Source organism: Drosophila tropicalis, unplaced genomic scaffold, assembly GCF_018151085.1.
Source record: "Drosophila tropicalis isolate 14030-0801.00 unplaced genomic scaffold, ASM1815108v1 contig_694, whole genome shotgun sequence".
NCBI classification, from domain to species: Eukaryota; Metazoa; Arthropoda; class Insecta; order Diptera; family Drosophilidae; genus Drosophila; species Drosophila tropicalis.
The window spans coordinates 1,175,102-1,201,016 of NW_027173176.1; the positions used below are offsets into that span (position 1 = coordinate 1,175,102).

At 38.6% G+C, this 25,915-nt stretch overlaps 1 protein-coding gene across 2 annotated transcripts; it reads left to right on the top strand.

Annotated features, from left to right (window-relative positions):
* The first annotated feature begins 4,511 nt into the window (after positions 1-4,511).
* Sox21b lies at positions 4,512-25,401 on the top strand. Of its 2 annotated transcripts, XM_068292598.1 has the most exons (8): positions 4,512-4,530; positions 4,655-4,679; positions 10,032-10,927; positions 11,034-11,197; positions 19,635-19,701; positions 19,774-19,901; positions 22,167-22,261; positions 24,373-25,401. In XM_068292598.1, exons 3-8 carry the CDS (start codon positions 10,137-10,139, stop codon positions 24,967-24,969), a joined length of 1,842 nt encoding a protein of 613 aa, XP_068148699.1. In that variant the 5' UTR covers positions 4,512-4,530; positions 4,655-4,679; positions 10,032-10,136; the 3' UTR covers positions 24,970-25,401. The 2 variants fall into 2 exon arrangements, with proteins under 2 accessions (XP_068148699.1, XP_068148700.1); XM_068292599.1 differs by lacking the exon at positions 4,512-4,530 and having other exon boundaries at positions 4,549-4,679.
* Positions 25,402-25,915: the final 514 nt, after the last annotated feature.

Sequence of the window (25,915 nt, forward strand, 5' to 3'; positions counted from 1 at the left end):
CTAAAAGAGTGAATAAAAAAGATCTCTAACTTTAAGTCAACTTAATATTCGTTCAGATTTACAAAAATCTTTATTTTTTTATGGCTTGGAAATTGTAAATTTACAACAAATATTTCCATTATGCATCGTTTTGCTTTTGCAATCATCAGATGATGGCCAAATTCCTACACATTAGCCATTTGAATAGATATTTAGTTGGATTCCATTATTAATTTTAATATGGAAACAAAAACTGTTTTTTTTTTTTCTCTGTTGGTTTGGGGATTTTAATCCGTAATAAAAATGTCATTGTGCACAAACAAAAAAAAAAAAAAAAAAAGACTGAACAATTTTTTTAGACGCATTGATTACCAAAAATTTATGTGGGAAGGAGACGAATATGATTAAAATATGCAAATGCTAATACCAATCGATCGATAGAAAATGCTAGTTAATTTCAGTGAATATATAATAATTTGACCTTTGGGGACATTTAACTGAAGACACAATGTCACGATGTGGAATATATATATCCTACAGATAAACTAATTATCTTAAATATATTCCTTTTTTTTGGATTTTACTATGTCCATATCTTTTGGTTGCTCCAATTCAATTTCCATGTCTTCCTTTTATAGCTAATGCAACCATTTTAAGGCCATTCTCCTGTTGGCAAGTGTATAATTAATACAATGGCTGCCTAACAGGGACAGAGACAGAGACAAAGCCAGTGGAGATGGAGAATGTGTCGGTGACTGAGTGGGAGAGAGAGAGACCGAGAGACAAACAGCATAGTACAGCACAGAAAGAGACATTACCAAAGACAATAGGAACAGAACCCTAGTACACACACACACACACACACACACACACACACACACAGTGGGGAATAGAGTGAGAGAGAGAGAGAAGGAGAGTGGAAGTGAGAGAGCAATAGAGAGAAATGAAAGAGTCCAGACCCAAATAAATGGAACAGTTGCAATTCGTCTGTCCAATGGACAATGTCCTCTGTCAGTCAGTCACTTTTTAAGTCAGGTTGGGGTAGTTTAGGTTAGTTAGATAGAGACTAGGCAAAAACGTGAGTCTTTGTCTGCAACTAGCAATTGTTAACTGACAATTGGCAAAAAAACTAAAGTAAAGTTAACAAAAAAAAAAAAAAACTGAGAAGTTGTTGAGTAGATGAAGATCTCCATGTCGTTTCTCTTTTGCCATCTCTCTCTCTGTCGTTTTAGCATAGGTCATTAGAACTCTGCAAATGAAATTAGAGTGTTAGTGGCTTACATTTTGGACTCATTCGCTTTTGTGTGGGCATTTGTCATTAGTTTGTTGTTAATTAAAATAAAACCAAAGTGCCAGACGACGACAAATTTAACAAAAATGAAAATCAAAATGCGCTAAAAACCGCCCCAAAAATAAAACACATACACACCCACACACACACATGTACATAAAAACAAAGCTAACACCTGCGTTCGTTGCCGGGCCCCCTTTTACAAAGGCCGACTGCTAAAAATGGGAAAAAACAATGGCGACAAATGCTAAACGTCAGGGGGATAGGGTTCGGTGGGTGGGTGGGTGTTTGGTCGGTTGGTTGGCAGGCAGGTACCAACATAGGTAGGTGGGTCTGGGCATGTAGTTGTTGTTGTCGTGGCAACACCACCACAAACACCAAAGGAAATTAACACAACAAAAAACCCCATGGACATGAATGTATGCTGCAGGAAAAGAAGAATGCAAATGCATAAAAAGGGTTCGCTTCGAAAGGTATACAAAGGCCCATTTAGATGTACCGACCATAAAGGTTTAAGAATATATATATAGACAGAACATGGAGTAAAGAGAGGAGCAAGAGAGTGCTATCTAAGCTGAAAATATATAATTAAAATATATTCGATTCAATTGTTTGCAGAATTGTCAGAATTCTCATCTCTCACATTAAAAGATCTTTAAAAACGAACTAACTACTCAAGTGGAATGTCTCAATCTAGACGTATGTAAATGGGAATAGGATATTTTGTTGATGCAGTTGTCGTAGATGGGCGAAATGTTGAACCAAGTACGAAAGTGTATACCCTTTATTTGTTCATCAGTTTTGCGTGCAACCTATCGCCTCCTTAAAATAGGTGTCGTCCTTTATACTTTTAAAGTGCATATACATAGATTAGCTACTCTCCGCCTCCCGCTCCTTCAAGACATTCTTGGCCATAAGAAGAAGGCAATATGGCAGTACCCCCAAAACATGTCAGCATCAGTTCAGTAAAATGTCCATTAAGATTAGTTGATTTTGCTTTCGATAGTTTGTTTTCTCAAGAGCGAGGAGAGTGATATACAGAGAGAAAGAGAGAGAGAGAGAGAGTAAGAGAGGGGGGTATAGTGTGTGGGAGGGAGGGGTGAACGTTTCTAAGCACAAATAAGTATAGTTGTGCGGTAAATAAACAAAAACTCCCCAAAAAAGCTCACACCAGCACCAGCCACAGTCTCTCTCACCACGACACCCCCGACCACCTACGCCCTTGCTCTCACATCCCTCTCACCCGACCCACACCATACCAAAACCCAACAAAGTCCACCACCACCAACAAGCAACAACATGTACTATGGTGCAAATAAGAATAAACCAATCAGAAACGTCGGGCTTCCAATTGGAAACGCCCAGCGAATATATTGTTATCTCACTCATAATCATTGATACACCTGCTCCGGCATGTTGTGGGTTCAGTTGCTATTTCTTGCTCACTCTCTCTCTCTCTCTCTCTCTCTCTCGCTTGCTCTGTTTCGCTTGTATCTTTGTATTTGTTTCTGTGCATCTCTTTCCGTGAAGTTGAAGTTGTTGTTGCATTTGTTGGCCTGCATTTCTTTAGCCAAGTTGTTGTTGTTGTTTTTTCTTAACCAAAGTGTCACCTGAAAACTTGAGCAAGAGAGAGAGTTTAAACTTGCTCTCTTTTTCTCTCGCTCTCTCTCTATTTCTCCCTTGCTGTTGTTTTTTGGGGGTTTTCTATTTGGATTTTTTGCACAATTCTTATTTCTTTTAGATAAATTAAGAAGAAAATTCTCAACTAATTCAAGAAATAGTCCAAAAAATAAAGGAGCTTAAGCTTTTAGCATAACTTTTGGAAGAGAAAGAGAGAGACCATTATGCATGTGTGAGTGTGTGCGGGTGCCTGTGTGTGTGTGAGTGTTATAGAGCAAAAATGTTACATAGGCAAAGCTACGACCATTGCAACCGACCGACCTCCCCCCTTCTATCTTTCTCTTTTGGCTGGCAGTCCCGCCTTATGCTCCATCACATGCGGCTGCCCCCGCGCAGCTCCATGTACCTCCCTTCTTCGGTGTGTGCCGTTGGTCCCAATGAACGAATGACAAAAGTCCCTGGGACCCAACAACAACGACGACAACGACAGCAACTCTGACTCTCTGGTTCGTGTGACTGAATCGGCGGAACGCTCTCGTCGTGCTGTCGTGTTATGTGGCTCGTGTTGTGTGCTGTGTGTTGTTTTTTTGTGGCGCGAGAGAGCGACGCGCGCCAAGTTTTTAGTTACGCGTCGGAACGTATCCGTTGTATAAGCCAAAGCGCAAAGACCAAGACCAAGATTCAGAGCAACAGAGACTCAAGCCATCCAAAATTTCTAGCGACGGTTTTAGTTTCAACCTAAATAACACCTTGACAACGACAACAACACATAAATCGTAGCGGATACAGAAGCGATCAAAAATCCCAACCAATAAAAAGAAACAAAATACAAAATTCAAATTGTGCTATTAAAATCGACAAAAATCCATAACATTGAACATTATCTTGTTTTATCTGTATATATATTATATGTAGATTCTTTCTTCTTCTTTTTTTTTGGTGTTTTTTTTTTCGAACCGTTTCTGTCAAAACAAATAAACAAAACAAAACTAGTGAAAAGCAATAACAACAACAACAACAAAAACAACATCAGCAACAGTAACAGCAACAAGGAGTAGCAAAGAAGAAAAGAAGAAAAACCTTAAGCTACTTATTTTCAAACGCCTGTTAAACAAAAAGTCAAACAATACCCCGCCCCAAACTCCAAACACCAACCGCACACCCCCACCCCGCCTCCATTCCTTTATCATCATCGTCATCATCAATGAAATGAAAAACCAAACACCCGCCTGTCCGCCCTCCACCCTCTCCGCTGACATTATACCTCTCACTCTATCTGTCTCTGTCTCACACACAATCTTTCTATCTGCACTCAAGAAGCATGCGATCATAAATAAATAAACATAAACTAGTGATATCTAATATGCAATGTGTAAGACAAACAGATACAGATACAGATACAAAATACATCTGCAAGATACAACAAACATCAACAACCACAACAACAAAACCGAAATAATCTAAAACATAAAAAAGCCCGGCCCAGCTCAAAGTCATAAAAGTCACATATAAAACATATATTGTGAAGAATTATTATGGAAAATTAATAACACAAATTCAACATTTTATGGCCGAAGAAAAAAAAGTAAATGTGTAACTTGTTTATAACAATCACTTAAATACATATATTAATTATATATGTATGTATGTAGATCCATCCTATCTATGTATGTATGTATATTCCCAAAAACCTAATTTGGTTAAATACTTTTATTTATCTTCTTGATTGTCTGCAAATCGCATTAACGAAAAACGGAACTTAAGTTAAGGAAATGCAGCACTATCAAAGGTAAGTTTTATGACAAATCAATCTACAACTTTATATATTTAAAACACCGATTTGGAATTACACTTAACCCTGAACATGTCTCAACATTGAGCCAGAATCCTTTTAAATGAAACAAAACAATATCATGAGATCTATTTCTTGGACAAAATTGAAGCCTTTTCAGATCCCAAGGGCAAGGGATGAAAATATCGCAGGTCAAAGATCTTCCAGTCTAAATACAAAGCTTCATCCCATGGATATTGCCAATTTGTTGCAATAGATTACTTTGAAAAGCCACAGAGGGTCTAGACGACATTAAGCGTTCTATTAGATGGTTCATAATATATCAAAGGAAGATTTTAAGACCTGGCACTTAAATCTTAAAACATAAACTTGAGCAACATTAAACAAAGACAACACACAGAAATTAATTCATAATTTTAGTTAGTTTTTATAGCTCTCAACCACCCCCCCCAACCACTGCTTGTTAAATTTACTATAGAAAATTTACGACTTTCTTCCGTTTTGAATGGCTTTTCAAATGTCTTTTTGAAATCTGAGTATGTTAATCTTTTAACGACTGATATTGATATTGAATTTTTATAGCTTCTATCGCTATAACATCAATAATGCATTTGGCAAATATAAATCTTTTGTTTCGACCTAAATCAAGACTTTTTCAGTGAGTTTCGTTTAATGTTTCCAAGTATTTCTAACTCAATTAACGTACAAAACTTTAAAGATATATCTTCTAGGAGAGCACCAAGTCCCCACCCCTCTCTATGCCCAAAAGAAAAACTTCATTCACCAGTTTACTGATCCAACTTAATCTCTATAATTTCAATGTACGCAAATGAATGAACCTTTCATGTAGATAAATTAAGAAATTGATGGTCGAACTGATTCAAGATGCTGCTGACCTCTTTGAAAGAGCAGCGCGGGGCCACGACTATGCATTTACAAGAATAAACAAATTTGGATAATTATTTGTTGTTGGGCTCGGTATTTTGTGCTAAATCATTGTCGGTATCTTTTTAATTCAGTTTTTTTTTTTTTTTTATACACAATGAATAAAAAAATTATACTCTGACTGTGTTTTGTTTACTTTTGCTTTCGATGTTTCTGTTTTTTTTTTTTCTTCATTCTTCTCTTGTGAGCGATGATCAAGGGAATGAACGATTCCTTAACGATGTTTATATTACGGAAAAAAAAGCTGAGGAAAAATCAATTTGATTAAGAAAACACACAGTAAAGAAAGAAATCAATGAAAACAAAATTATATAACAATGTGCAAAATAAAAAAAAAATTAGAGTGTAAAACTTTATATAAAATATGTAAGCTTATGAAAACTACTTAAAACTTTTTCTCGATTATGGCTAATTAATAAATTAATACAAATTCTGCTGGTCTTTAGAGACCTAAAGGGAAAGTCTTAAGGATCTTAAGAATATAGGTAAATGGCTTAGAGAATCGTTTTTTTTTAATGTAGAACATTTTAAGACAGACTTTGGACCAGATATACCCTAGATATACGACCGGAAATATTTCTGTTAACTCCATTATTTCCCACCATCTACAATCCACTTGTATGTAGTCAGTCAGGAGGCTGACAAAAAGCAGGCCAATTTTTTCAGCCACCAAATGACGCAATTTGTGAAATGAAAAGAAAAGAAAAGATACAACAAAAATTTAACAAATAAATTTGCACAAAATGTGCAAATAAAAGAAATGTATGTGTATTAGGTTGACGTGCCCTCATCTTCAATTATACATATTTTTGGTATGCTGCGAGGCATTTCCATCCATCATTCCAACCAAGAAGACCAAACACAATTGTGCAAATAGAATTTTGTTAATAACGCCAGGCCAAAAGGCATAACAATTCGGCGACACAAAACACAAAAAAATTAAAACCGAAATAAAGGCACAGATGTTGTGGTGAATGAGATATATGTATACATATTTACCTATATATTTATATATATTTTATAGGTACATATATTTGTTTATGTAGATTGTTTTTTGCCAACTATTAAACAAATGCAAAATGCTGGTGATGTTGGTAGGGAGGGCAAAGTACAGGGCTAAAAGAATTCTAATTAATATTCATCTGTATTTGGGTTTGCCCTTGGCGGGAAACGAACTTGACACTAAACCAAGAGATACGTTTACGAGGCCGATTGTTGCGAGTGTGAAAGTTCTTAATTACAAACATTAGGGGGCCCAGCGGCTTAGGGCTACCACGGAGTATGGACTAAAGACGATGGACGACGAAGAACGACAGAGGCAGCAGCACACAGCGTGCGGCCAAGAGACACTTTTGAATGGAGGCGATTGGATGTGGATGCACACACAAGAGAAGAGGCATGGGGCATGAGGCATGAGGTAGACGACGCGAAGTAGAAGCGGAACGGAACGATACATTTCAACACAAAGTGGAGACACTTAAAGCTCTACCTGTATTGAGGCGAATCTCTCTCGAGTCTCAAGAGATCTCTCAGCATGTGGCTAAGCCGATCATAATTCTTGTTTGACATACCAACAAACGGATGAACAAATGAACGAGAAGCAACAAGCCAACAAAATAAAAAAAACGAGGAACGAAAAAGAGGCAGCCAAACACGTTGCCATGGGGAGAGGATAGTGCATGGTAGACTGCGATTCATTTGGCCAGGAGTGGGGAAGGGGAAGGGGAAGTGGAAGGGAGATCAGACCAGACAACGGGTAGCCCTCTTCGTCTCTCAGTGAGATAAATTCGCTCAAGGTAATTTTACTCCTACAGAAAACAAAAAATTTCCATAATAATATGTAAGAATAGGGAAAAACATCATCTTGAAAATCTATTAAAGCTACTAGATTAGCCCACGGATTTTGACGATACACTATACTACTATATAAATATGTATAGATGGATAAATTGGAAAACTTTTCGGGACAAAAACTGTAAGCTTAACGGTCACAGTTTCTTCCCACCTTCTTCTTTGGTTGTTGTTATTCATTTTTTTTTCTTTTCTGGTTTTTCTTTCAAAAAATTCACAGCAAATAAAAATATCTTGACTGCAATTTGCGCACAGCTGGTGGTGCAACCGTCCTCTCGCCTCATGGTGGCCCTGCATGGTGCATGGTGCATGGTGCACGGTGTACGGTGCTTGGTGCAGCAATGCACCAGAAAGCCAAAATGCAAAAAAAAAAAAAAAAAAAAACTGCGCATAAAAAAGAAAAAACCCAAACTTGACAACACAGAAATTTTTTGTTTGCACTCCATAAGGATTACAAATATGCCTCACACTCTCTTCTCTACTCAACTACTCCACCTGTTCCCCTTGTAGCAGTTGCTCCTGTTTCTTCTACTCCTCCGGCTCCTTTCTACCTCTTTTTCTCCTCATCTTAGTTTATTCGTTCCTTTTTTTTCACTTTTACATAAATAAATTTCATGCTTAATACGCATGCCTGAGCAATTTTTATTTTAACACCAAATGTGAACTGGATTCGACTCAAACTGGACCGACTGCAGCGGATACCAGAAAAGAAAAAAAACAGAAGGAAAAAAGATACATATAATGCCCGGAAGCAGTACAGATGTCGCGCATGGCAAAGCCTCTGCACAGACGGTATGCATAATGGACAGAGATCGACTGGACAGCAGCCGAAATGGACCAAGGAATGGTGGCCAAATAAGAAGGGAGACATCAGTCTGAGTGTGTGTGTGTGTGTGTGTGTGTGTGTGTGTGTGTGTGTGAAACAGAAGTTAACTAAGAAAACAGTAGTTCATGAGATTCCTTTAAATGAGATAGTGAAAGTGTAATTGAAATGTCTGCAAACTCTAGGAATTCGATAGTTTTGAGAAACAATAAATATCGATACATTTTATCGATAAAGTTACACATCTTTTAGCAGCTTTCTTCTTTAACTTTTAAGTTCAGACTTAATGTATATCCTTGTAGGTTCCAAAACTATTCAGACATCACTTTTATGATGTTCAGTCAATAAGACTATTATATTTCTTGCAAGCTTTCTAGATTCTGTTTCAAGATCTAGACAGTTTTCTTTGGATTGCTCTTTATTTTCATGAACTGTAGAACTTACATATTTAGATTTGCATACAATAACACCCTCAAATCGTATGAATTTTCAATTTTCTATTTAGCAAATTAAATGGAAGGGCCTTTGCCAAAATGGACAACAAACCATTCGCCCACATTTACCCAGATTCAGATTCAGTTTTAGGTCCACCGATCAACTTTATTATATTATTCTCCATGCAAATATCCACTGCAGATGACATATTTGCTTGGGCACATTGTGTTCGAGCTAAAGAGCTTGTCGTCTCATGGCCTACAATAATTACAGCCTCAACTCCTCATATGAGAGTAGGCATATGTCTTCCGCACGCCCAACTCAATTGTACTCTAGAATCAGAATTTGCACCATTAAACAAATTGAAAGCGTTTAGCCGGACGCTCAATGGGTTTTCGGGCATCTTGACCCATGACTGCGAATAATTGGGGTGGGAGGGGAAAACCCCTTTCTCCTTCTCACTGTGTGTGTTTGTGAGTGTATTTAACACATTAAAATCTTTACAACCCACAGCCCACAGAGAGAAAGAGAGATTTCAGTGCTGGGCATCAAGTGGAGGGCCGCATTAATCCCGCTTATAATGCACGCATATGTGAATTGAAAAAAAAAACGTTAGACCAAACCTGACCAAAACATCGAGAGCACAACAAAGGCGGGGGGAAAAAAGGAGTAGAGTTGGAGGATGAGTGAAAGAAATGGTTTTCAAGTGCCTTGTCGCATAATGAACAGAAAAAGAAGAAGGAGACAGAGGAGATGGAGAATGAGGATGGACGACGTCGTCTGTGACGACGGCTGTAGCGTCGGCGGCGGCGGCGGTGGCATGTGCAGGCCGCACTTTTAAGGGTTGACATTTGGCCCAAACACAAAAAAGGAGCTGAAAAGGTTTCAAGTTCAATTTAGAGTTGAGGTGGCGACTGCCAGCCCGAGGCAGGTCCATGTACCATTGTTTTGTTTCCTTTTTTCTGTTTGCTCCTCCACCTCCGCCTTAGGTTGGGGAACAGACGAAGGTGGGGCGCGACACACATTTTAAAAGCTCAAATCAATTAGTTAATTGATTAACAAAGCCTATAGGCAAGACAGAAAGTTCTTTTGGAGGGGGCTTGATGGCCTGGCATGAGAAACGATGCAAGATGAAACCGTTAACTGTTGTTTTACGTTCATATATTTTCGATGTTCTCTATTATTATTATTAAAAGATGATTGTGTTCATTTTATCGACAAGACTATTAAAACGTATTATCCCGATCATAAAAATTGATCATAAAAGACATTCTGTTTGCTTAACTTACTTGCAGCGCAACGAACATACATCAAGAGACCATAACTATAATCATTAGAACCTTGACACCATCCCAGGAGGAGTTGGTCAATATTATTGCGGAGCTATTTCCATCAGAAATATGATGGAACGTCTATCCACACATTTGTCGCTATCTGGCCTATCGCTAGCACATCCATTGCAGACACATTTGAGCTCTGTGAGCTCCAGCAGCGGTTCGCATCTTGGTCAATTAGCAGCCGCCGTTCAGCAGCATCATCAGCAACAGCAGCAGCAGCAGCAACAACAGCAACAACAGCAGCAACAACAGCAACAACAACTCAGTGCCGATCAGAGCAATCACAGCCATTCCGTGCATCATTTGCATAGTCAACAATTGTCGCTGGGCCATCATCACCATCAGTGCAATAGCAATAGCAGCGGAGGTTCTCCAAACGGTGGGGCATCGGTAGGATTGGCAGGATTACATCCTCATACAGCTGCCCTGCATCATCATCATCATACGCAATTGCATCAACATCATACCCAGACGGCAGCACAGCAGCAGCAACAGGCGGCACAGCAACAGCAGCAGCAACAGCAACAGCAGCAACAACAGCAATCGGCGGCTTCCTCCTCGCATCACAGTCAGTCAGCGGCATCATCGGTGGTATCTAGCCATCAGACGCAGAGCCAATCGCTGCATCAGCCCCATTTGAACGGCAGTTCGCAGCTTTTATCCAGTGCGACGAATAGCCATCACAGTACTCCACCACATCCACATCACCCGTCCTCCTCATCAGCCGGGACCACATCGAGCAGTGTAATGGCCGCTGCAGCAGCTGCCCATCTCCATCACAATTCTCAGGCATCACCCATTAGCAATTTGCATCAAAATATGGGTAGCCTGATGAACAGTGGCAGCAGTGCCAGGTGGGTGAAGATGATGACACTCCTGCTATTGACACTTTCACCTAATCCTGACCATCGGCTCCTTTTCTCTCCCTCTCTCTCTCTCTCTCTCTCTCTCTCTGTACAGCGATGTTTTCTTCAGCCTGATGATACAAAATACAACGAAACGCCAGAATGAGGAGCATATCAAACGTCCAATGAATGCTTTTATGGTCTGGTCACGTCTACAACGACGTAAAATTGCTCAGGATAATCCCAAAATGCATAATTCCGAAATATCCAAAAGGCTGGGTGAGTACAAGTGAATACCAAGCTTCTAGTTAAACTTTGAAAGGACTCTGACTCTGGGACACTGTAACTGATATTTGAGAATAGCAAATGGAAACGACATAACTAACTGTCCTCAAGATAGACTCGAATCAAAGTGAAGTTTACACACTCACAAACTTTATTAGAGTTTTGTGATAGATTACAGCAGTTAAGATTTGGAAATATATCTTAAATATGAATTTGCACTTACAAGGATCCTTGTATTTCTCTTCTACCCACTATCAGTCGCATTCAGTTGTATCCATGTTCACAATATATGTATGTATACTTAGATCCTTTTCTTTAAGCCATTAAACTTTACGTTTCAAGGTTCATTTGAAAGTTTATTTAATTTAAAAGAAGAAAACAAAACAAAAAACCATACGGTTTTTTCAAGTTATTCAAGCTATTTCAAGTGCAAACAGACAATTGTTTGTTAATATATTTCAAAGTTAAGCTCACTTCATGTTGTCTCATTTTGTGTGTTTTGTATAACAAAACCACAAAAATACAGATAGAAAAGAAAATAGAAACCCAAAGTGAGTGTGAGAGGAAAAGAGATTGGATAAAACTGTTTTCACCCGACATATGTCTAATCTGGAAACAAAAGACGACGGCCTACAAAACGAAAATTAAAATGCGGCACACGACCTGCCAATCTCTAGCACCCACACTCACTCGCTGGCTTGCTCGCTTGCTCCCTCCTCCGTCCAGCCCACTTATGCAACTTAAACTAATCAACGTAATACCAAACTGTACCCAACACCACAACTCCGTCCGTCCGCCAGACCATCGGTTTGTAGAGCGGAATGGGGCGGGGAAGACAGAGAATGACAATGACAAACCAAAAACGCGAGCGTACTCTCAACGCAACTGTCAAAACTGACAAGCGGCTGTCAAACAATAGCAGGAAGCTGTTGATTATATGGAAGGCAAAGAAGGGTTTGCTTTTTTTTTCCATTTTGTGTTCGGGTTTTGGGATTCGTTGAAGTTGAGTTTGGTTTCAATTATTTGGAAATCACCCACCCAGATAAGTTGCCAAATCACGAGCTGTTTGCGCCATTGTCTCGCCGCTTAACTAGTTGCAAAGTTAAGTAGTTTATTTCTGGGGCGTCCTTGTTAGCTAATCCCACACACACACACACACACTCGAAAACAGAATCTGGGCAAAAATTCCTTATCGTAGACCACTTCTCTTCAGCTCTCTATGTGTCGCTCTCTCTCTTAGTTCAATTCAATTTCAATCAGACACGTGGCAACTGACAGCATAAATCTTTAGCATAAGAATAGAAAACAAATACCAAGGCTAAGACTGGTGAGACTATGTCTACCGGTTACCAGCAACATCATCCACTACCTTTGCAAGCTTTTCAGCCTGCTTTTCTCATGCATATTAGATGAGTGCGAAATCTGGCAGAAAATCGCTGTCATAACAGCGATAACAATAAAAAGGCGGCCCCCGAGGCTGTTAAGTTCTTCATATCATCTTGGTCGTCGTCATCGATTGAAATTGCAACCATTTCCTTGTCCTTGTTCATTGCAAAATGTTTAATACAAAAATTAGGAAGCAGTTCAATCTGGAAATTCCCTGAAAAGGGCTAAGAAGAATAATGTTGAATTAAAACCTATCCTAATCCACCAAGGATCAATCTACTTATGTGAATGTCAATTTCAATGATATGAAGATACAAAATTCATATTTTTATACTCTATTTGAAAGAAAACTCATGGGTACTTCCATTTCTACCCCTTTCATTTTACAATCTACTAACTTCTTCTATTACTCTGCTCTCATTCTCTGGCAAAGCACTTGTAAAATGACTTTTTTTGTTTTGCTTTTTATATTTTCCCATTGTTTAAGCAAAAACAAAGCAAATTAAATGCGACTCACTTGCCATTCAGTTGAGCGCAGCAGAAGCAACAGAGAGAAAGAAAGAAAAAATGCAGCAAAATGCCTGGGGAATTCCCCTTTTCTTTTTATTTTTTTTTCTTTCTGTTATTATTCCATTTCAATTTTTCCCTTTCTGTCTTCTTTTTATAACTTTTGTCGACTTTGCCTTCTTTCATTTACCAAATCAGCAAAAGTTCAACTTAAATACAATCTATTCGACCAGCAACAACAAAATGGTATATTAGAAAACTTCCTCTAAGCTTTTGTTGGCATTTTCAGTTTAGGTTTTCATTTTGATGTAGACATTTTTTTCCCCCCTCTCTCACATCTTTTCTTCGATTTTTGGCAAATCCATTATGTCAATTGACAGTTCCCTCTGTAATATTTGCTGTCAGTTGCAGCCATTGTTAAGTTTGTTTTTTGAAGCGATGAGACGACGAAGTTGAGGGCGAGTTTGAAGAGGAATTGAGTTTTCCTTTTGTGCCCGAAAGGTGTGCCAGGGTTTGTCGGGGTTTATAAAGAAGGCAGACTGATGTAGGTAATATTTGTTTTGTCATTTAACATGGTTTAAAGGCTTTAAAAATCATATTTTGATTGAATAAAATACTTAAATACTTACATCTAAGCCAACCTAACGGCGATTTAATCTGTTTTTAACAAATATTAATAGAAAGTGACTTAAAAAATGAAAGAGTCTACATAATGGAAAAGGCACTTAAACACTCGATAAGTTTAGTCCAAAGTAATTTCAAACCTTTTGTTGTAATTTTTCGATTAACAAGAAATTAATTATTATCGCTTTCTGAAAACAGAAAACACAAAACTACTTGAAGTTTTGGTTTTATTTATTTATTTGAATTAACAATTAAACAGCTTTCAACAAAAATATGCAACCATTTGCCACATTTACACAAATGTCAAAAAGTTTTTTGCACTTGAACAAAAAAACACAACAGAAACAAAAAATAAAAATACAAACGAGAGAAAAGTTACCCCGGGATTCAATTAAATGAATAAAATAACGCTCATTATGAAAAATTGCAAACAGAATGGAAACTCAACAAAAAACCAAAAGAAAAAACCATTCAAACACATAAAAAAAAAAAAAACTGTGGCATAAACAAAGGCGCCACAAAAAATGGCGGCGCGAAAGCTACTTTTCAACACACACACACACACATACAGACACAGAGATACACACATAGAGCAAGAGCGACAGAGAAAGAGAGAGTGAGTCGAGTCGAGTCGAGCGTTGGGCAACTGCCAACTGGCAACTGTGGAGAGCCTCTTCAGATTCAGACGCCGCTGTTGCCGTCGGCATTGCCATTTATTTTATTATAACAAACAAAAGTCGAAACAAAAAAAAAAGAGCATAAAATAATAAGTAAAACAGTGTCCCGGACGGGACTAGCCCAGACAGAGCACCGTAGTTTCTATACCCTTAAAATCCATAAAAGTAATTCTCAACCCAAAAAAAAAAAGTGTATAAAATGTGGCCAAATAATCTAGTAAATAACTAAAACTTTGATATATGTATAATAAATTGGCAAATATTTAGTGAATACTAAAAATATTTTCCTTACAACCTTCTAAAATTTAGTTATACGACTTAAAAAGTGAATTGTTAGATGGAATTTTGCATATTTTAGGGGGCGCATTTCAGTCTGATGTAGGATAGGCCCTGGAAAGACTAAAAAAAAGCCCTTAAGATAGACTTAAAAGGATTATTGATGGAAGGGAAAGGATAATGAATACAAATTTCACAAAATTTCCCTTTTCTTTTCACTGGACTTACGTTCGAAAATTTTAACAAATAATATCTAAGTATATTCACCAATTTAGAGTAGAAATGAATATACCCGATTAATTTTTGTTTTTTTTTTTTTTTTTTGGCGTTTGGCACAGTGTATGCAAAATAGAAAGAAAAAGAAACACAACAAGAGCGAGAGAAAATGTTATACAAAACAATTTTGTTGCGCCCTGGCTTAATTGAAATTGTAACTGTCATTAATTACTGTCTGGAAATTTGAATTAACAACAAAACAAACAAAGAGCAATAACAACAGCAACAACATCATCGACAACAACAAAAACAACGGCAACAGCAGCAACAACAATAAGCACAAGAAGAACAACAAATGGGAAAATATATATATGTATATTTTTTTTTCGTGAAAATAATTGAAAAACCTGTCGAATCGACTGCTATCGACCGACCGCCTCTTTATATATTACGCTTCTTTTCTTTCTCTCTGATTTCGATTTTGGTTTGTGTTTGGGTTTGGGTTTTTTTTTTTTTTTTTTTTAATCAAAGCTGTTCCTGCGGGAATATTAAATAATGTTAAACAATACCTACTTCGTTTTGCCCGACTTCGCGTTAACCTCCCACTTCATGCCTCTCTCTTTCTCCATCGATTTGAACAATGGAAAAACGACTTCGACTTTCATTCTGATTGCGCGCGGAAAGCATACAAAAGGTCGAGCTCAAGCCTTTTTGCCTTTCCTCAATATATACTGTGGGGGATACGTCAAGACCCTTTTGTTGCACAATAAAATGCAAACAATTGATTAGTTTGCAATTGGAATAAAAAGAAAACGAGAGGAGCAGCAACAAAAAAATCGAAGCAACACACACAGAGGGAGTGTGAAGGCGATCCTTTCGTTTGGCTTTTGCAATTGACAGGTGGAAGGATTGTCGAAAGAGAGGTAGCTGGGTGGGTGGGATAGCATACCCTTTTTCTAAAGAAAAGGGGGCAAGTGTGCGGTGTGGATATACACTCTTAATTACAGTACGCTCAATCAGTGCAAGAAACAACAAAACCATTCAATTGTCTTAGATATATATACATACATACATATAAAACAAATCACATACAGATGTATAGAGATTGAATAAAAAAAAAAAGACAAGGGTCAATCCATTTCTAAGCTTAAACTCGAACAATTAATGTGGAAAACTCGTTGTCTCAGTGTAATTCCATTGTAAGCCTAAGAACAACAACATTGAAGCCCAATAATGAGCATCAAATTCAAAATCTTCTTTTTTTTTCTGTGTGGGAAATCAGTTTATAAGGAAACAGAGTTTGTACCCATTCCCTAAAGGACATTATTTAGAATTTGAGGAAGAATGACTTAAATCAATAACTTTAAATCAAGACACTCTTTAGTCGTTTGGATCGAGAACTAGAACTTTTATTTAGTCCCTTATAATTCAATTACAATTGATTAGTTTATTAAATTGAAAACTTACCCATTTTGAAATGAATTCTCACATTATTGATGTCATAGATCTAGAAGGTAAAGAAAATATTCATCTAATTAACAAATTCAATACAAAGTTGCTAGCTAATTAAATGTAAACTTGTGAATAAATAGCTTGAAGGCTACTTCCACACACTATGTGGGCTCCCACACAAACACACACACACACACACACACTGGCACATACACATGGTCACCTTTCTTTTTCTATTCTAACACATTTCCGCTACAACAAAAGTGGCGCAAACAAGCATGAGAGTAACTTTTAACGCTATAGAAAACCGAATAGAACAGAACGAGACCCTAAACCAAATCCCAGCATCAAATTGCCGGGCAAACAATTTAATCTTTGGTCAAGTTATGACCCAAGTCAAATAAGAACACAGAGCAAAGAGGAGGAGTACGAGTAGTAGGTTGAAATAAGTATCCCAATTGTGCAGGGAAAGAGGTAAAGTGTGAGAAAAAATGGGGGGCAAAAAAGAAAAGAGACCAAAAACTTCAACTAAAACTATTTGAAAAGTTTGTTCAACTATGTGAAACTGTGACGACTACTGCAATTGGAGCCGTGGGCCGGTTTCTCTGGTCTCTGGTCTTGGTCTTTCAATATTTGCCCTGTGGGTTAACAGACTTCTGGGTTTTTGAAACAGTTTTCCAGTCAGTCTAGATATGGGGGGATAAACTTGTTAATTATACTCGAAATGCTGTGTTAGCGACTTGTTTTTCATATCAATTATTAAGCCCAGCCACTTTTCCACCTCTTGCTGTCTCTCTCTCTCTCTCTCTTCCTCTCTTTCTCTATATTTAATGTAAAGACAGCTGGAAGAGAGGGTCAGAGGCGCCATCGGCCGGTTGGGAGACATTGGGCAAACATAGACATTGTCAATTGTCATTCCTAGTTTATTCAACTGCTCAACTTTGGAGATGTTTCATGTACTCCTACTCCTCCTCCACGTTCTTCTTATGTGGCTGCTACTCCGCCTCCTCCTTCTTCCACCTATCAATTCTTGTCTTGTTTATTATTATTATTGTGCAGGGTGCAAAACCTTTGCTTCTGTCTTCCCACTCTCTTCAAGGTGTCGTTCACAGAAGGGCCTAGGCCTGGACTTGGGCATGGGACTGAGCACTGGAGTGGAGCACAGAAGTTGCTCATTTGATGGCCAGTTGCCACTTGGACGATGTATATGCTTGTCGTTCCTTGTCAATGTATCTATAAATTAGTATTTTACCAAGCAATCCACATTATGAGTGGGCATACAGAAATCCCTAGGCAATGGGGGGACGGATGGGTAGCAGTGCTACAATTGTGCCTTTTGTATGGCATTTATTGTTATAGTTTTCTCTTGTTCGTTCCTTTCTTGTTATCGTATGTGTGTGTTTGCGGGCCTAAGCTGGATACTTGGGTGGGATATGGTGGAACTTGTATCTGGACCTGACAGTCGTCGCTCGTCGTTTTCTCTCCAACCGGACCTGTCATCATCGTCGAGTGTTACAATTCTTAACAAAGCCTTTTCCCAATAACAATGCAATTTATGTTTGTCCGATATTATTCCTAAAAAGGGGGTCGACGGGCAATTTGGGGCGACGGAGGCAGGCGAGAGGCAGTGGACCTTTTAGCTTGTTGGCACTGCCATGTGCCATGTGACAAGCCACTAAAATTACACGTTACAACTAATTAGCGACATTTCCCACTCGAATTCTTCAAGTAATTTATATACAATATGTCCAATTCTTTTCCTTTTCTTTTGTCATTCGCATTCTTGTTATTGGGAGAGATTAGAAAGAGAGAGATAAAGAGAGAGCGATACAGAGAATGTTGGACAGGAATGCCATACATTTACTAAATTAGATGGATACTTCTTGTTAGTAGCTATATAAGTGGACTCAGGCTTCATATAATAGACTTAAGCTAGTTAGTAACAACGCAAAAGCGAATTGTATACATTCATTTATACAACAATTATAGAAGAATAATGGAACAAACACATAATGGTTAGGAATAAATAAATGGTCAAGCGGAGCAATCCCAAAGTGTATATAAGAGGGAAAATCTATTAAAATAGCCAAAAGAAGTAGGAAAATCGCAAAGGGAAACGTGTATGAAGTTTCCTTGTTTTGGGTCCTTGAATTATAATATTTGAATTGATTAATAGCTAAGACTACAGAGAAAGATTAAGAAATTAAGAAACTAGAAAATAAAGAAAGTTTTATGAATCGCAAAGACTTCTGAATGGATGGAGAAGTTCTTATCACAAAATTTTCCAAAGTTTATCCCGTTTGTTACAAACTATTAAAGTTGTATCTCTATGTATTTGAAAACTGACAATGATGTTTAATCAGAGAAACGAAGAGCTTAACTCGAGTTTCTCACTGATTATCGTGACAATTCTCATAAGTCTCTCCGCACCATAATTTCTTCCTTATCATTGTCCTGTCTCCACTTATCCCACCGTCTCCCACTCTCAATCGCCATCTCTCTGTCTGTATGTCTCATTTTGTGTGGCATCGTTATATCTCCCTCCCTGTTTTTGAGGCATTATGACATATGTCATTATAGCATTTTACATTAACTTAAAAACATTTGCAATTTCTAAATACAATGCCAAGGGAGACTGACTACATAGTAAAGCAACCTTCCATCTTGCCACCTAACCAACCCTATATGCCACTTATGTCTCGGTATGTGTGTGTGTGCCATGTACACATCCTGGCCAACGCCCTCAAGAACGTAGTTAGTATGTCTCGTACGAGTACGAGAGAGTTAAGGGAAACAAGAAAGGGACAAAAGGAAAGGCGGACGACAAAAACCACCTGCTGGGAGGGGATGATTGGAAGGGGGGGGAGAAGGGAGTCTTAGCTGCTGACTGAAGCAAACCAAAACTGAACACTGAACACTGACAAACAACCAACAACAAATGACAAACAAAGCAGTGAAAGGGAGTAAGAGATACATACAGAGAGACAGCAAGAGGGAAAGGGAGATAGAGACTGAGAGACAGCATGTGGTAGAAAAAGACAGAGAACGGACGCAACATTGTTTGGTTATCCTTCTTGTTAGCCAGTTTCTGGCCGAGACTGAATTATGTTTTGGGGATCTCTCTTTCTCTTTCACTCGTTGATAACGAGTGGTGGGGACATGGGTGGGTGGAGGAGATGGCACTTCAATTGTGTTGCCAGTTATTGGACAAGTGCCTAATCCAAAATGAATGTATCTAATGGTATTAACAACAACAACAACAAAAGCTTATACCTTAAATCTCTCACAATCAGGTGCCGAATGGAAGTTGCTCACAGAAGAGGAGAAACGTCCGTTTATTGATGAGGCCAAACGTTTAAGGTGAGTGAGTCTCCTCAGTGAAAAACATTGGACTACTATTGAATTCAATTATATGTTTCTATACTTTAACAGAGCTATGCACATGAAGGAGCATCCCGACTATAAATATCGACCACGACGCAAACCAAAAGCCTTGAGACGTGATGGTTATCCATATCCAATGCCATATCCGTCGGTGCCGGTTGAAGCGTTACGAGCGGGTAATTTTTAACATTATCTTTTCAAAGAATTACATTTTTTTTTATCAATCCTGCTGAACATTAAAGCTCATAACAATCATCAAACATCGAATTCTTGTATTGACATTTTATATGAACAGGACATTTGAGTTATGGCGATTTACCGAATTTTAAAGACAATAGAATATCCAATTTTTCAACTAACTTGTCCTAAAATATGACAACTGAGGTTTGAGATAATTAACTTGTCACAGAACTTTTCTACCAGTTAAATAGATAAACAAAAACTATTTACATATTCAATATATATTTAAACAAAAACCAAAAAAAAAAAACCAAATAAAAACGACAAGAAACAAAACTATGCAAAATACGGAAAGTGACTTTTATGACTTAACTTAAGACAAATGCAAATGTGACACGTGATGGGGAGGCGGGGGGAAGACTGGGTGGAAAATGTGACAAACTACACACACACACACAACTCGCACACATTCATTTAACCGCACTAGCCATAAACCCAAACGGTTATTTCATTTGGCTGACAAACTGTGAAGTCATCATCCTGGCTTAACAATTCATTCAAATGACACACAGGATGGCATGATGGGATGGCATGGGATGGGATGGGCCACATGGGCGGAGTGAAGCAGACAGCAGACAACAGACACGACAGACATGAGCATAAGTTTCCATTCATGATTTTCCAGATGGAGGGGTGGTATATACATACATATATGTATATAACTCTCTTTCTATATAGTTAGTTTGGGTTGTTAGTGTCCTGGTTGGAGGATTTAAATTAGCATTTGTCACGTTTTTTTGTCTTGGTTGGTTGTTTGTTGTTGGGTTGCAATTTAACGCAAGTTTTTGATGTGGCAGCAAATTTTCTATCCATCTCTCTTCCCCTTTAAGTGGGTGTGCGAGGTTGGGTGTGTGTGTGTGTGTATAGGATGATTTATGCTCAACGGAAATGATAATAAAAATGCAAGGAAATGCGTAATAAATAAAGCGAATTAGTGTTCAACTTAAACATGAAATTCAACCAACTGCAAAATTAAATTTATCCACTATTATATAGAGAATATATTTATATATATATTGGATTGGCTTAGTGAAAATTCGTGTGTAAAATTGAGGAAATTTTTAAAGAATTTTTCAATGCTTTTTCGCTCTCCTCTCTCTCTCTCTCTCTGGGCTGTCAAAAACAGAACTTGTCGGGCTTCCGTTTTGTTAGCTTTATATTTGAACAATAAAATGTGAGAAGGAGGAGACGGCGGAGAAGGAGGAGTATCAGGGGATGGGGCCTAATCTTTGGCCCCATTATAATAATAACAATTGATGATGGCATCTGAAACATTTGAACATTTGCTACTTGAAAATAAGTGGAAATCAAATAATATATCTACATACATACATATAAGAATAGAGATAGAGATTTGTTGTCTAAGCATTTTTAATTGCTCTCCATCAAATAGCATCTCCAAATCTCATTGTTGAGTTGAATTTCTTCAATCATTCAAAGCAATAGCGCCTCTTCTCAATGAAAAATACTTTATGGTTGTTGTAGTTTTTTTTAATTTTCAATAAGCGGCGCTTGTAATTATCATACTACACAGAGAAAGAAAAGAAAAGAAACAAACCAAAAAAGAAATACAGGCAGCTGGATGACTACCGTTTAGGGCAATTGGTTATAACTGGTGGGCATCTGATATATCCCCCCGCCCCACGCCATTACTGACGTGTCCATCTCTTAAAGTCGTCGGTATAAAATAGCTGATTCAGCGAACAATTAAATAGCGACCCCGAAAAAAAAAAAAAACATTCAAATGGAATGAAAGAGTTAACCGAACAAAGGGCGCAAAATATTTCGAGTGGCAATTATTTTTAAACTCACACACACACACACTGGGAGAGAGAGAGAGAGATTCACATAGGCATAGACCAGAGCAAGTTGAAGCTGCAAGACCAAAAGACTGACAGTGACCCAAGACATCGACAAGACTCGAATGAATTTCATCACATTATATTTCCGATAGTTTCTTTGATGAAGATTTTTCACCATATTTTCGTTTGAGTTGAGGCCACTGTCGTCACGACCATGGTCATAATTTTGTTGTGAATTCAGTTTTTCTTTTCACTTCCAGCAGTAGCCGCCGCCAACCCTTTGGGTTCTCCTCCTGCTCCTCCACCTCCTCCGCGTTTTACCTGTTAAAACTTAAACTCATTTACCTCTCTCTTTTTCTCTTTCTTTCCTTCTCCCTCTCTCGCACACTTCACTTGCAGGCATTACGCCCGGTTACTTTGCTCCCGGTCCCACAGCGGCAGCCTATCACTTGGGCAGCCATCTCAGCCAGACATCGACGCCGACCACAACGCAGGTGAGTGTGTTCGACTTAAGCTCTTTTTTTCACTCTTTTTTTCTCAAGTGCCAGCACGTCCATCAAAACGGCTGAACGGTAGCCCAAAGACCAATTACTATAACCGATCGAACCATGGTGTCTGTTTTTTGGTGTTGTTGGTGGTGGTGGTGACCCCGACGCCCCGACCACGACCACGACCGGGGGTTACCTTAATAACATAATTACAGCAACTCCTACGTCTGACGCCCACTTTAAAGAGCGGAAAACACGCGGCCGTGACTAAGCGCGACACGCTTCCTTGGACTCGATAGGCCAAGAGAGACATAGACATTGAGGAGGGGATCCTTGTCATCCTTCGGGCTTACATAGTTGTCATTGAATGTTTAGGCAGGAGCAGGCATTAAAAACAAACTGAAACAAATTGGTCAGAGAACAGGTGGGACCTTGTGAGCTCATGAGCTCAGCAAAGTGACAGTTAACTCAAAAATACTAACTAGGACACTTGTATGTAGCAGCTGCCGCATTCTTGCTCGTTGATAACTTAACAAGATCTCAACCTTAATCATGGCCAACTCCCAATACTCCTCCCTTTCGACTTGTTCAGTTTTTTTTTTTTTCTTTCTTTCTTTTAGCCCATATGCATCATTAAAAGCCATGACTATTAAATGGTATTGTTGGGGCATATTTCAGACTGGACCTATTTGAGACTGTGATTGATGTTCCTCCTCATCTCTGTTGGGTTGTGATGAGATAAGCAAAGCCTTGAATTAAAGGCCTTAATAATATATCTACATAATAATAGGTAACCAAAATGTAAAATTGCAGAGAGTGCTCAAAAAGATATTCAATTGCAAACTGACAGCTTACACACAAACGGAGGAGAGGTCGGTCTTGGATCCATCGACACATTCCAAACCAAAGAAAGCCCATCATCAACATCCAAATCTTCCCCTTCCACCCACCTTCCGAACAATTGCTAAGGCAACGGATTACTTTGAATGGTTGTTTAGTGCAAATTGTTTAACACTTTTGTGGCTTTTATTTGACCAACTAATTGTGGCAGCTAACCAACCCCCGCTTACACCCACTCCCCGATTTGCCTCCTTCTACCCTGTCGGTAGATTTGGTCTCAGTTTAATTTTATTTGATTTGCAATACGTTTTTCATTGCTCTAAGTATGTACCAGTTGCCCTTCATTCCTTTATCCGAGGGTTGCTTTTTGCTTCATTTCCGTTTTGTTTTCGAGGGGTTGCTCATCCATCCCACTCACCCTCCCTCTCCTTCTCACTCATTCACTCAGTGACTCTCCCTCCACTTGGAACACTTTGCTCTAGGCTATAATTATGTTGTTAACACATCATCATCATCGTTGCCGTCGTCGTCATCATCAACCAACAGCCAGGGGACGGGATTCGAACGCGACGAGGCCAAAAGCGAAGCGTTTTGGATTACAATTTGATTTGATTTGATTTGCGCCCAATTGGGAATTACTCGGGGATTCGTAAATATTTTGATGCTCTGTCTGTCTGCATTGCATTTTACGTGGATTTTTATACGGATTTCGTAACTGTTTGCTTTTGTTTTTGTGTGTTTCATTTGTTTGCTTATTTGTTTGTCTGTTTCTTTGTCCAGAAATCGGGAAACCGGAATCGGTCGGGGGGATCGGGTTCATGTTGTGCCAGTTAATTGATTTAGAATTGCGTTTACACAATTCAATTGACAGAGCGAGAAAGTGATAGACACAAGGCCGAGGCCAGGACACCCAACCATCCATTCAAGATGGCAGGTGAGGCCATGCTACTCGGATCACAACCCAAATGTCTGCAGTTCAGCTGTGCAAATCACCAAGTTTTTTGAAAACGGGCAAAATTTTGAGTAATCTATAGCAAAATGCAGTTTATTTGTCAAGATTTGGAATAAATATCGTGGTACTTTTCGTTGACATTGTATCTAATCCTTTTTTTTTACATCTGCGCAAACCATTTTACTTTGGGAATCTTTTCTTCGATTTCTGGGGGTCTTAGAAAATAGATTTAATGATCATGGGATTCTTTAGTCCTTTAAATAGTTTGGTTGGAATAGTCCTAAGATAATCTATTGATGCATTTTTGATTTCTTACTTTTTATAGGCCACTCTATCGGGTCAAATGGATAAATTCGCTTTGGAGCGCAGTTCATATTTGAGTAATGCGGCTGCAGCGGCTGCTGGTAGTCAGGCTAGTGCCGCTGCCTATAGCGCCTATTTGGATCCCAGTGTTTTGACCAAGGCCTATTTCGATTCCAAAATGTATCAAGATCGTGCGGCAAATTATGCCTTTGATATATCCAAAATCTATGGGGCCCAACAACATGCAGCGGCCCACCATCAGCAACAACAGCAACAGCAGCAGCAGCAACAGCAATTGCTAGGGGGAGGCGGCGGCGGAGGAGGAGGAAGTGCCAGCTCTCATAATAATAATAGCAGCAGTGGGCTAGATGATCGCGATGCCACACCACAGCTTGAGGCAAGCGGTGGCAGCAATCTTGTGGTCGATGCCAAGCCACATTTACATTCGCCGAGCGATGCGACGGCCAGTGGCTTGGATTACGCCCAATATGCGGCTCAACAATATGGCGGACAATTGGCCGCCAGTGCAGCAATTGGTGGCGGACCGGCTCCTACTGGGGCGGCTGGTGGGGGAGGAGCTGCCACCGATTTTCGGCGACCGTTGACGGTTATCTTCTGACCACCATCTTCTAATGGCAGCGAAGAGTTGAACTTGTCGATGACTTAGGAAAACGCGAGATTAAATATATATATATATATGAATATATATATATATATATAAAAAAGAAAAACACGAAAAATTATAGCCAACTTTTACAGTTAAGTAAGAAATTGTCGTAGCCTCTCCCCCACTCTCTCCATCAGGAGAAGGGAGTGAGTACGAGAAATGAGCAGAACAACGAGCGGTGCATTTTTTTTTTTTTTTTTTTGTTTTAAACGCTAAACGAAGTGCATAGCATAAATTTAACATTTAAATATATATTTAAATTCTACACACACATACACACAAACACCCTCACACTCACAAAAAAAAAAAAAGACAAACACACACATATATATATATAAATTAAACATACAAAAACAAAAAACAAAATAAAACAAAAATCGAAAAAAAAAATGAATTCAAAATAAAAAATAAAAAGGCTCATTGTCGTAAGCAGCAATTTCCATTCTTTGCTTTTCTAAAGGAGTTAAAATGGGGTTGCAACGAGGGGGTACGAGGGGCAGAGACTGCTGGCTGCATTTGCTTAATTAAACTCGATGTCAGGCTAAAAACAATAAGGCAAAGTTCAACCACCAAAGTCGACGAGCTCTTACCCTAACTACATAAACACAAATGTTCTCTTTGGAATACTTTTATATATAACACTCATGGTGCTATAACTCTACAGATCTAATTTCAAACCAATTCAGAAAATTTGGAATCCAACTATGGAAATAAATGGCTTTCTTTTGAAACAAAGATGAATCAAAACCCATAGCAAAAACTCTTAATTCTGGTCATTTTAAATGTGATTGATTTCCTAAGATCTAACTTTTTAGTAAATCTAAAGAACCCTCTTGAGATAGAGAGAGAAAGAGGTAGAGACAGAAACAAATTAGATTTTTTTAAGATTAGGAAGGAA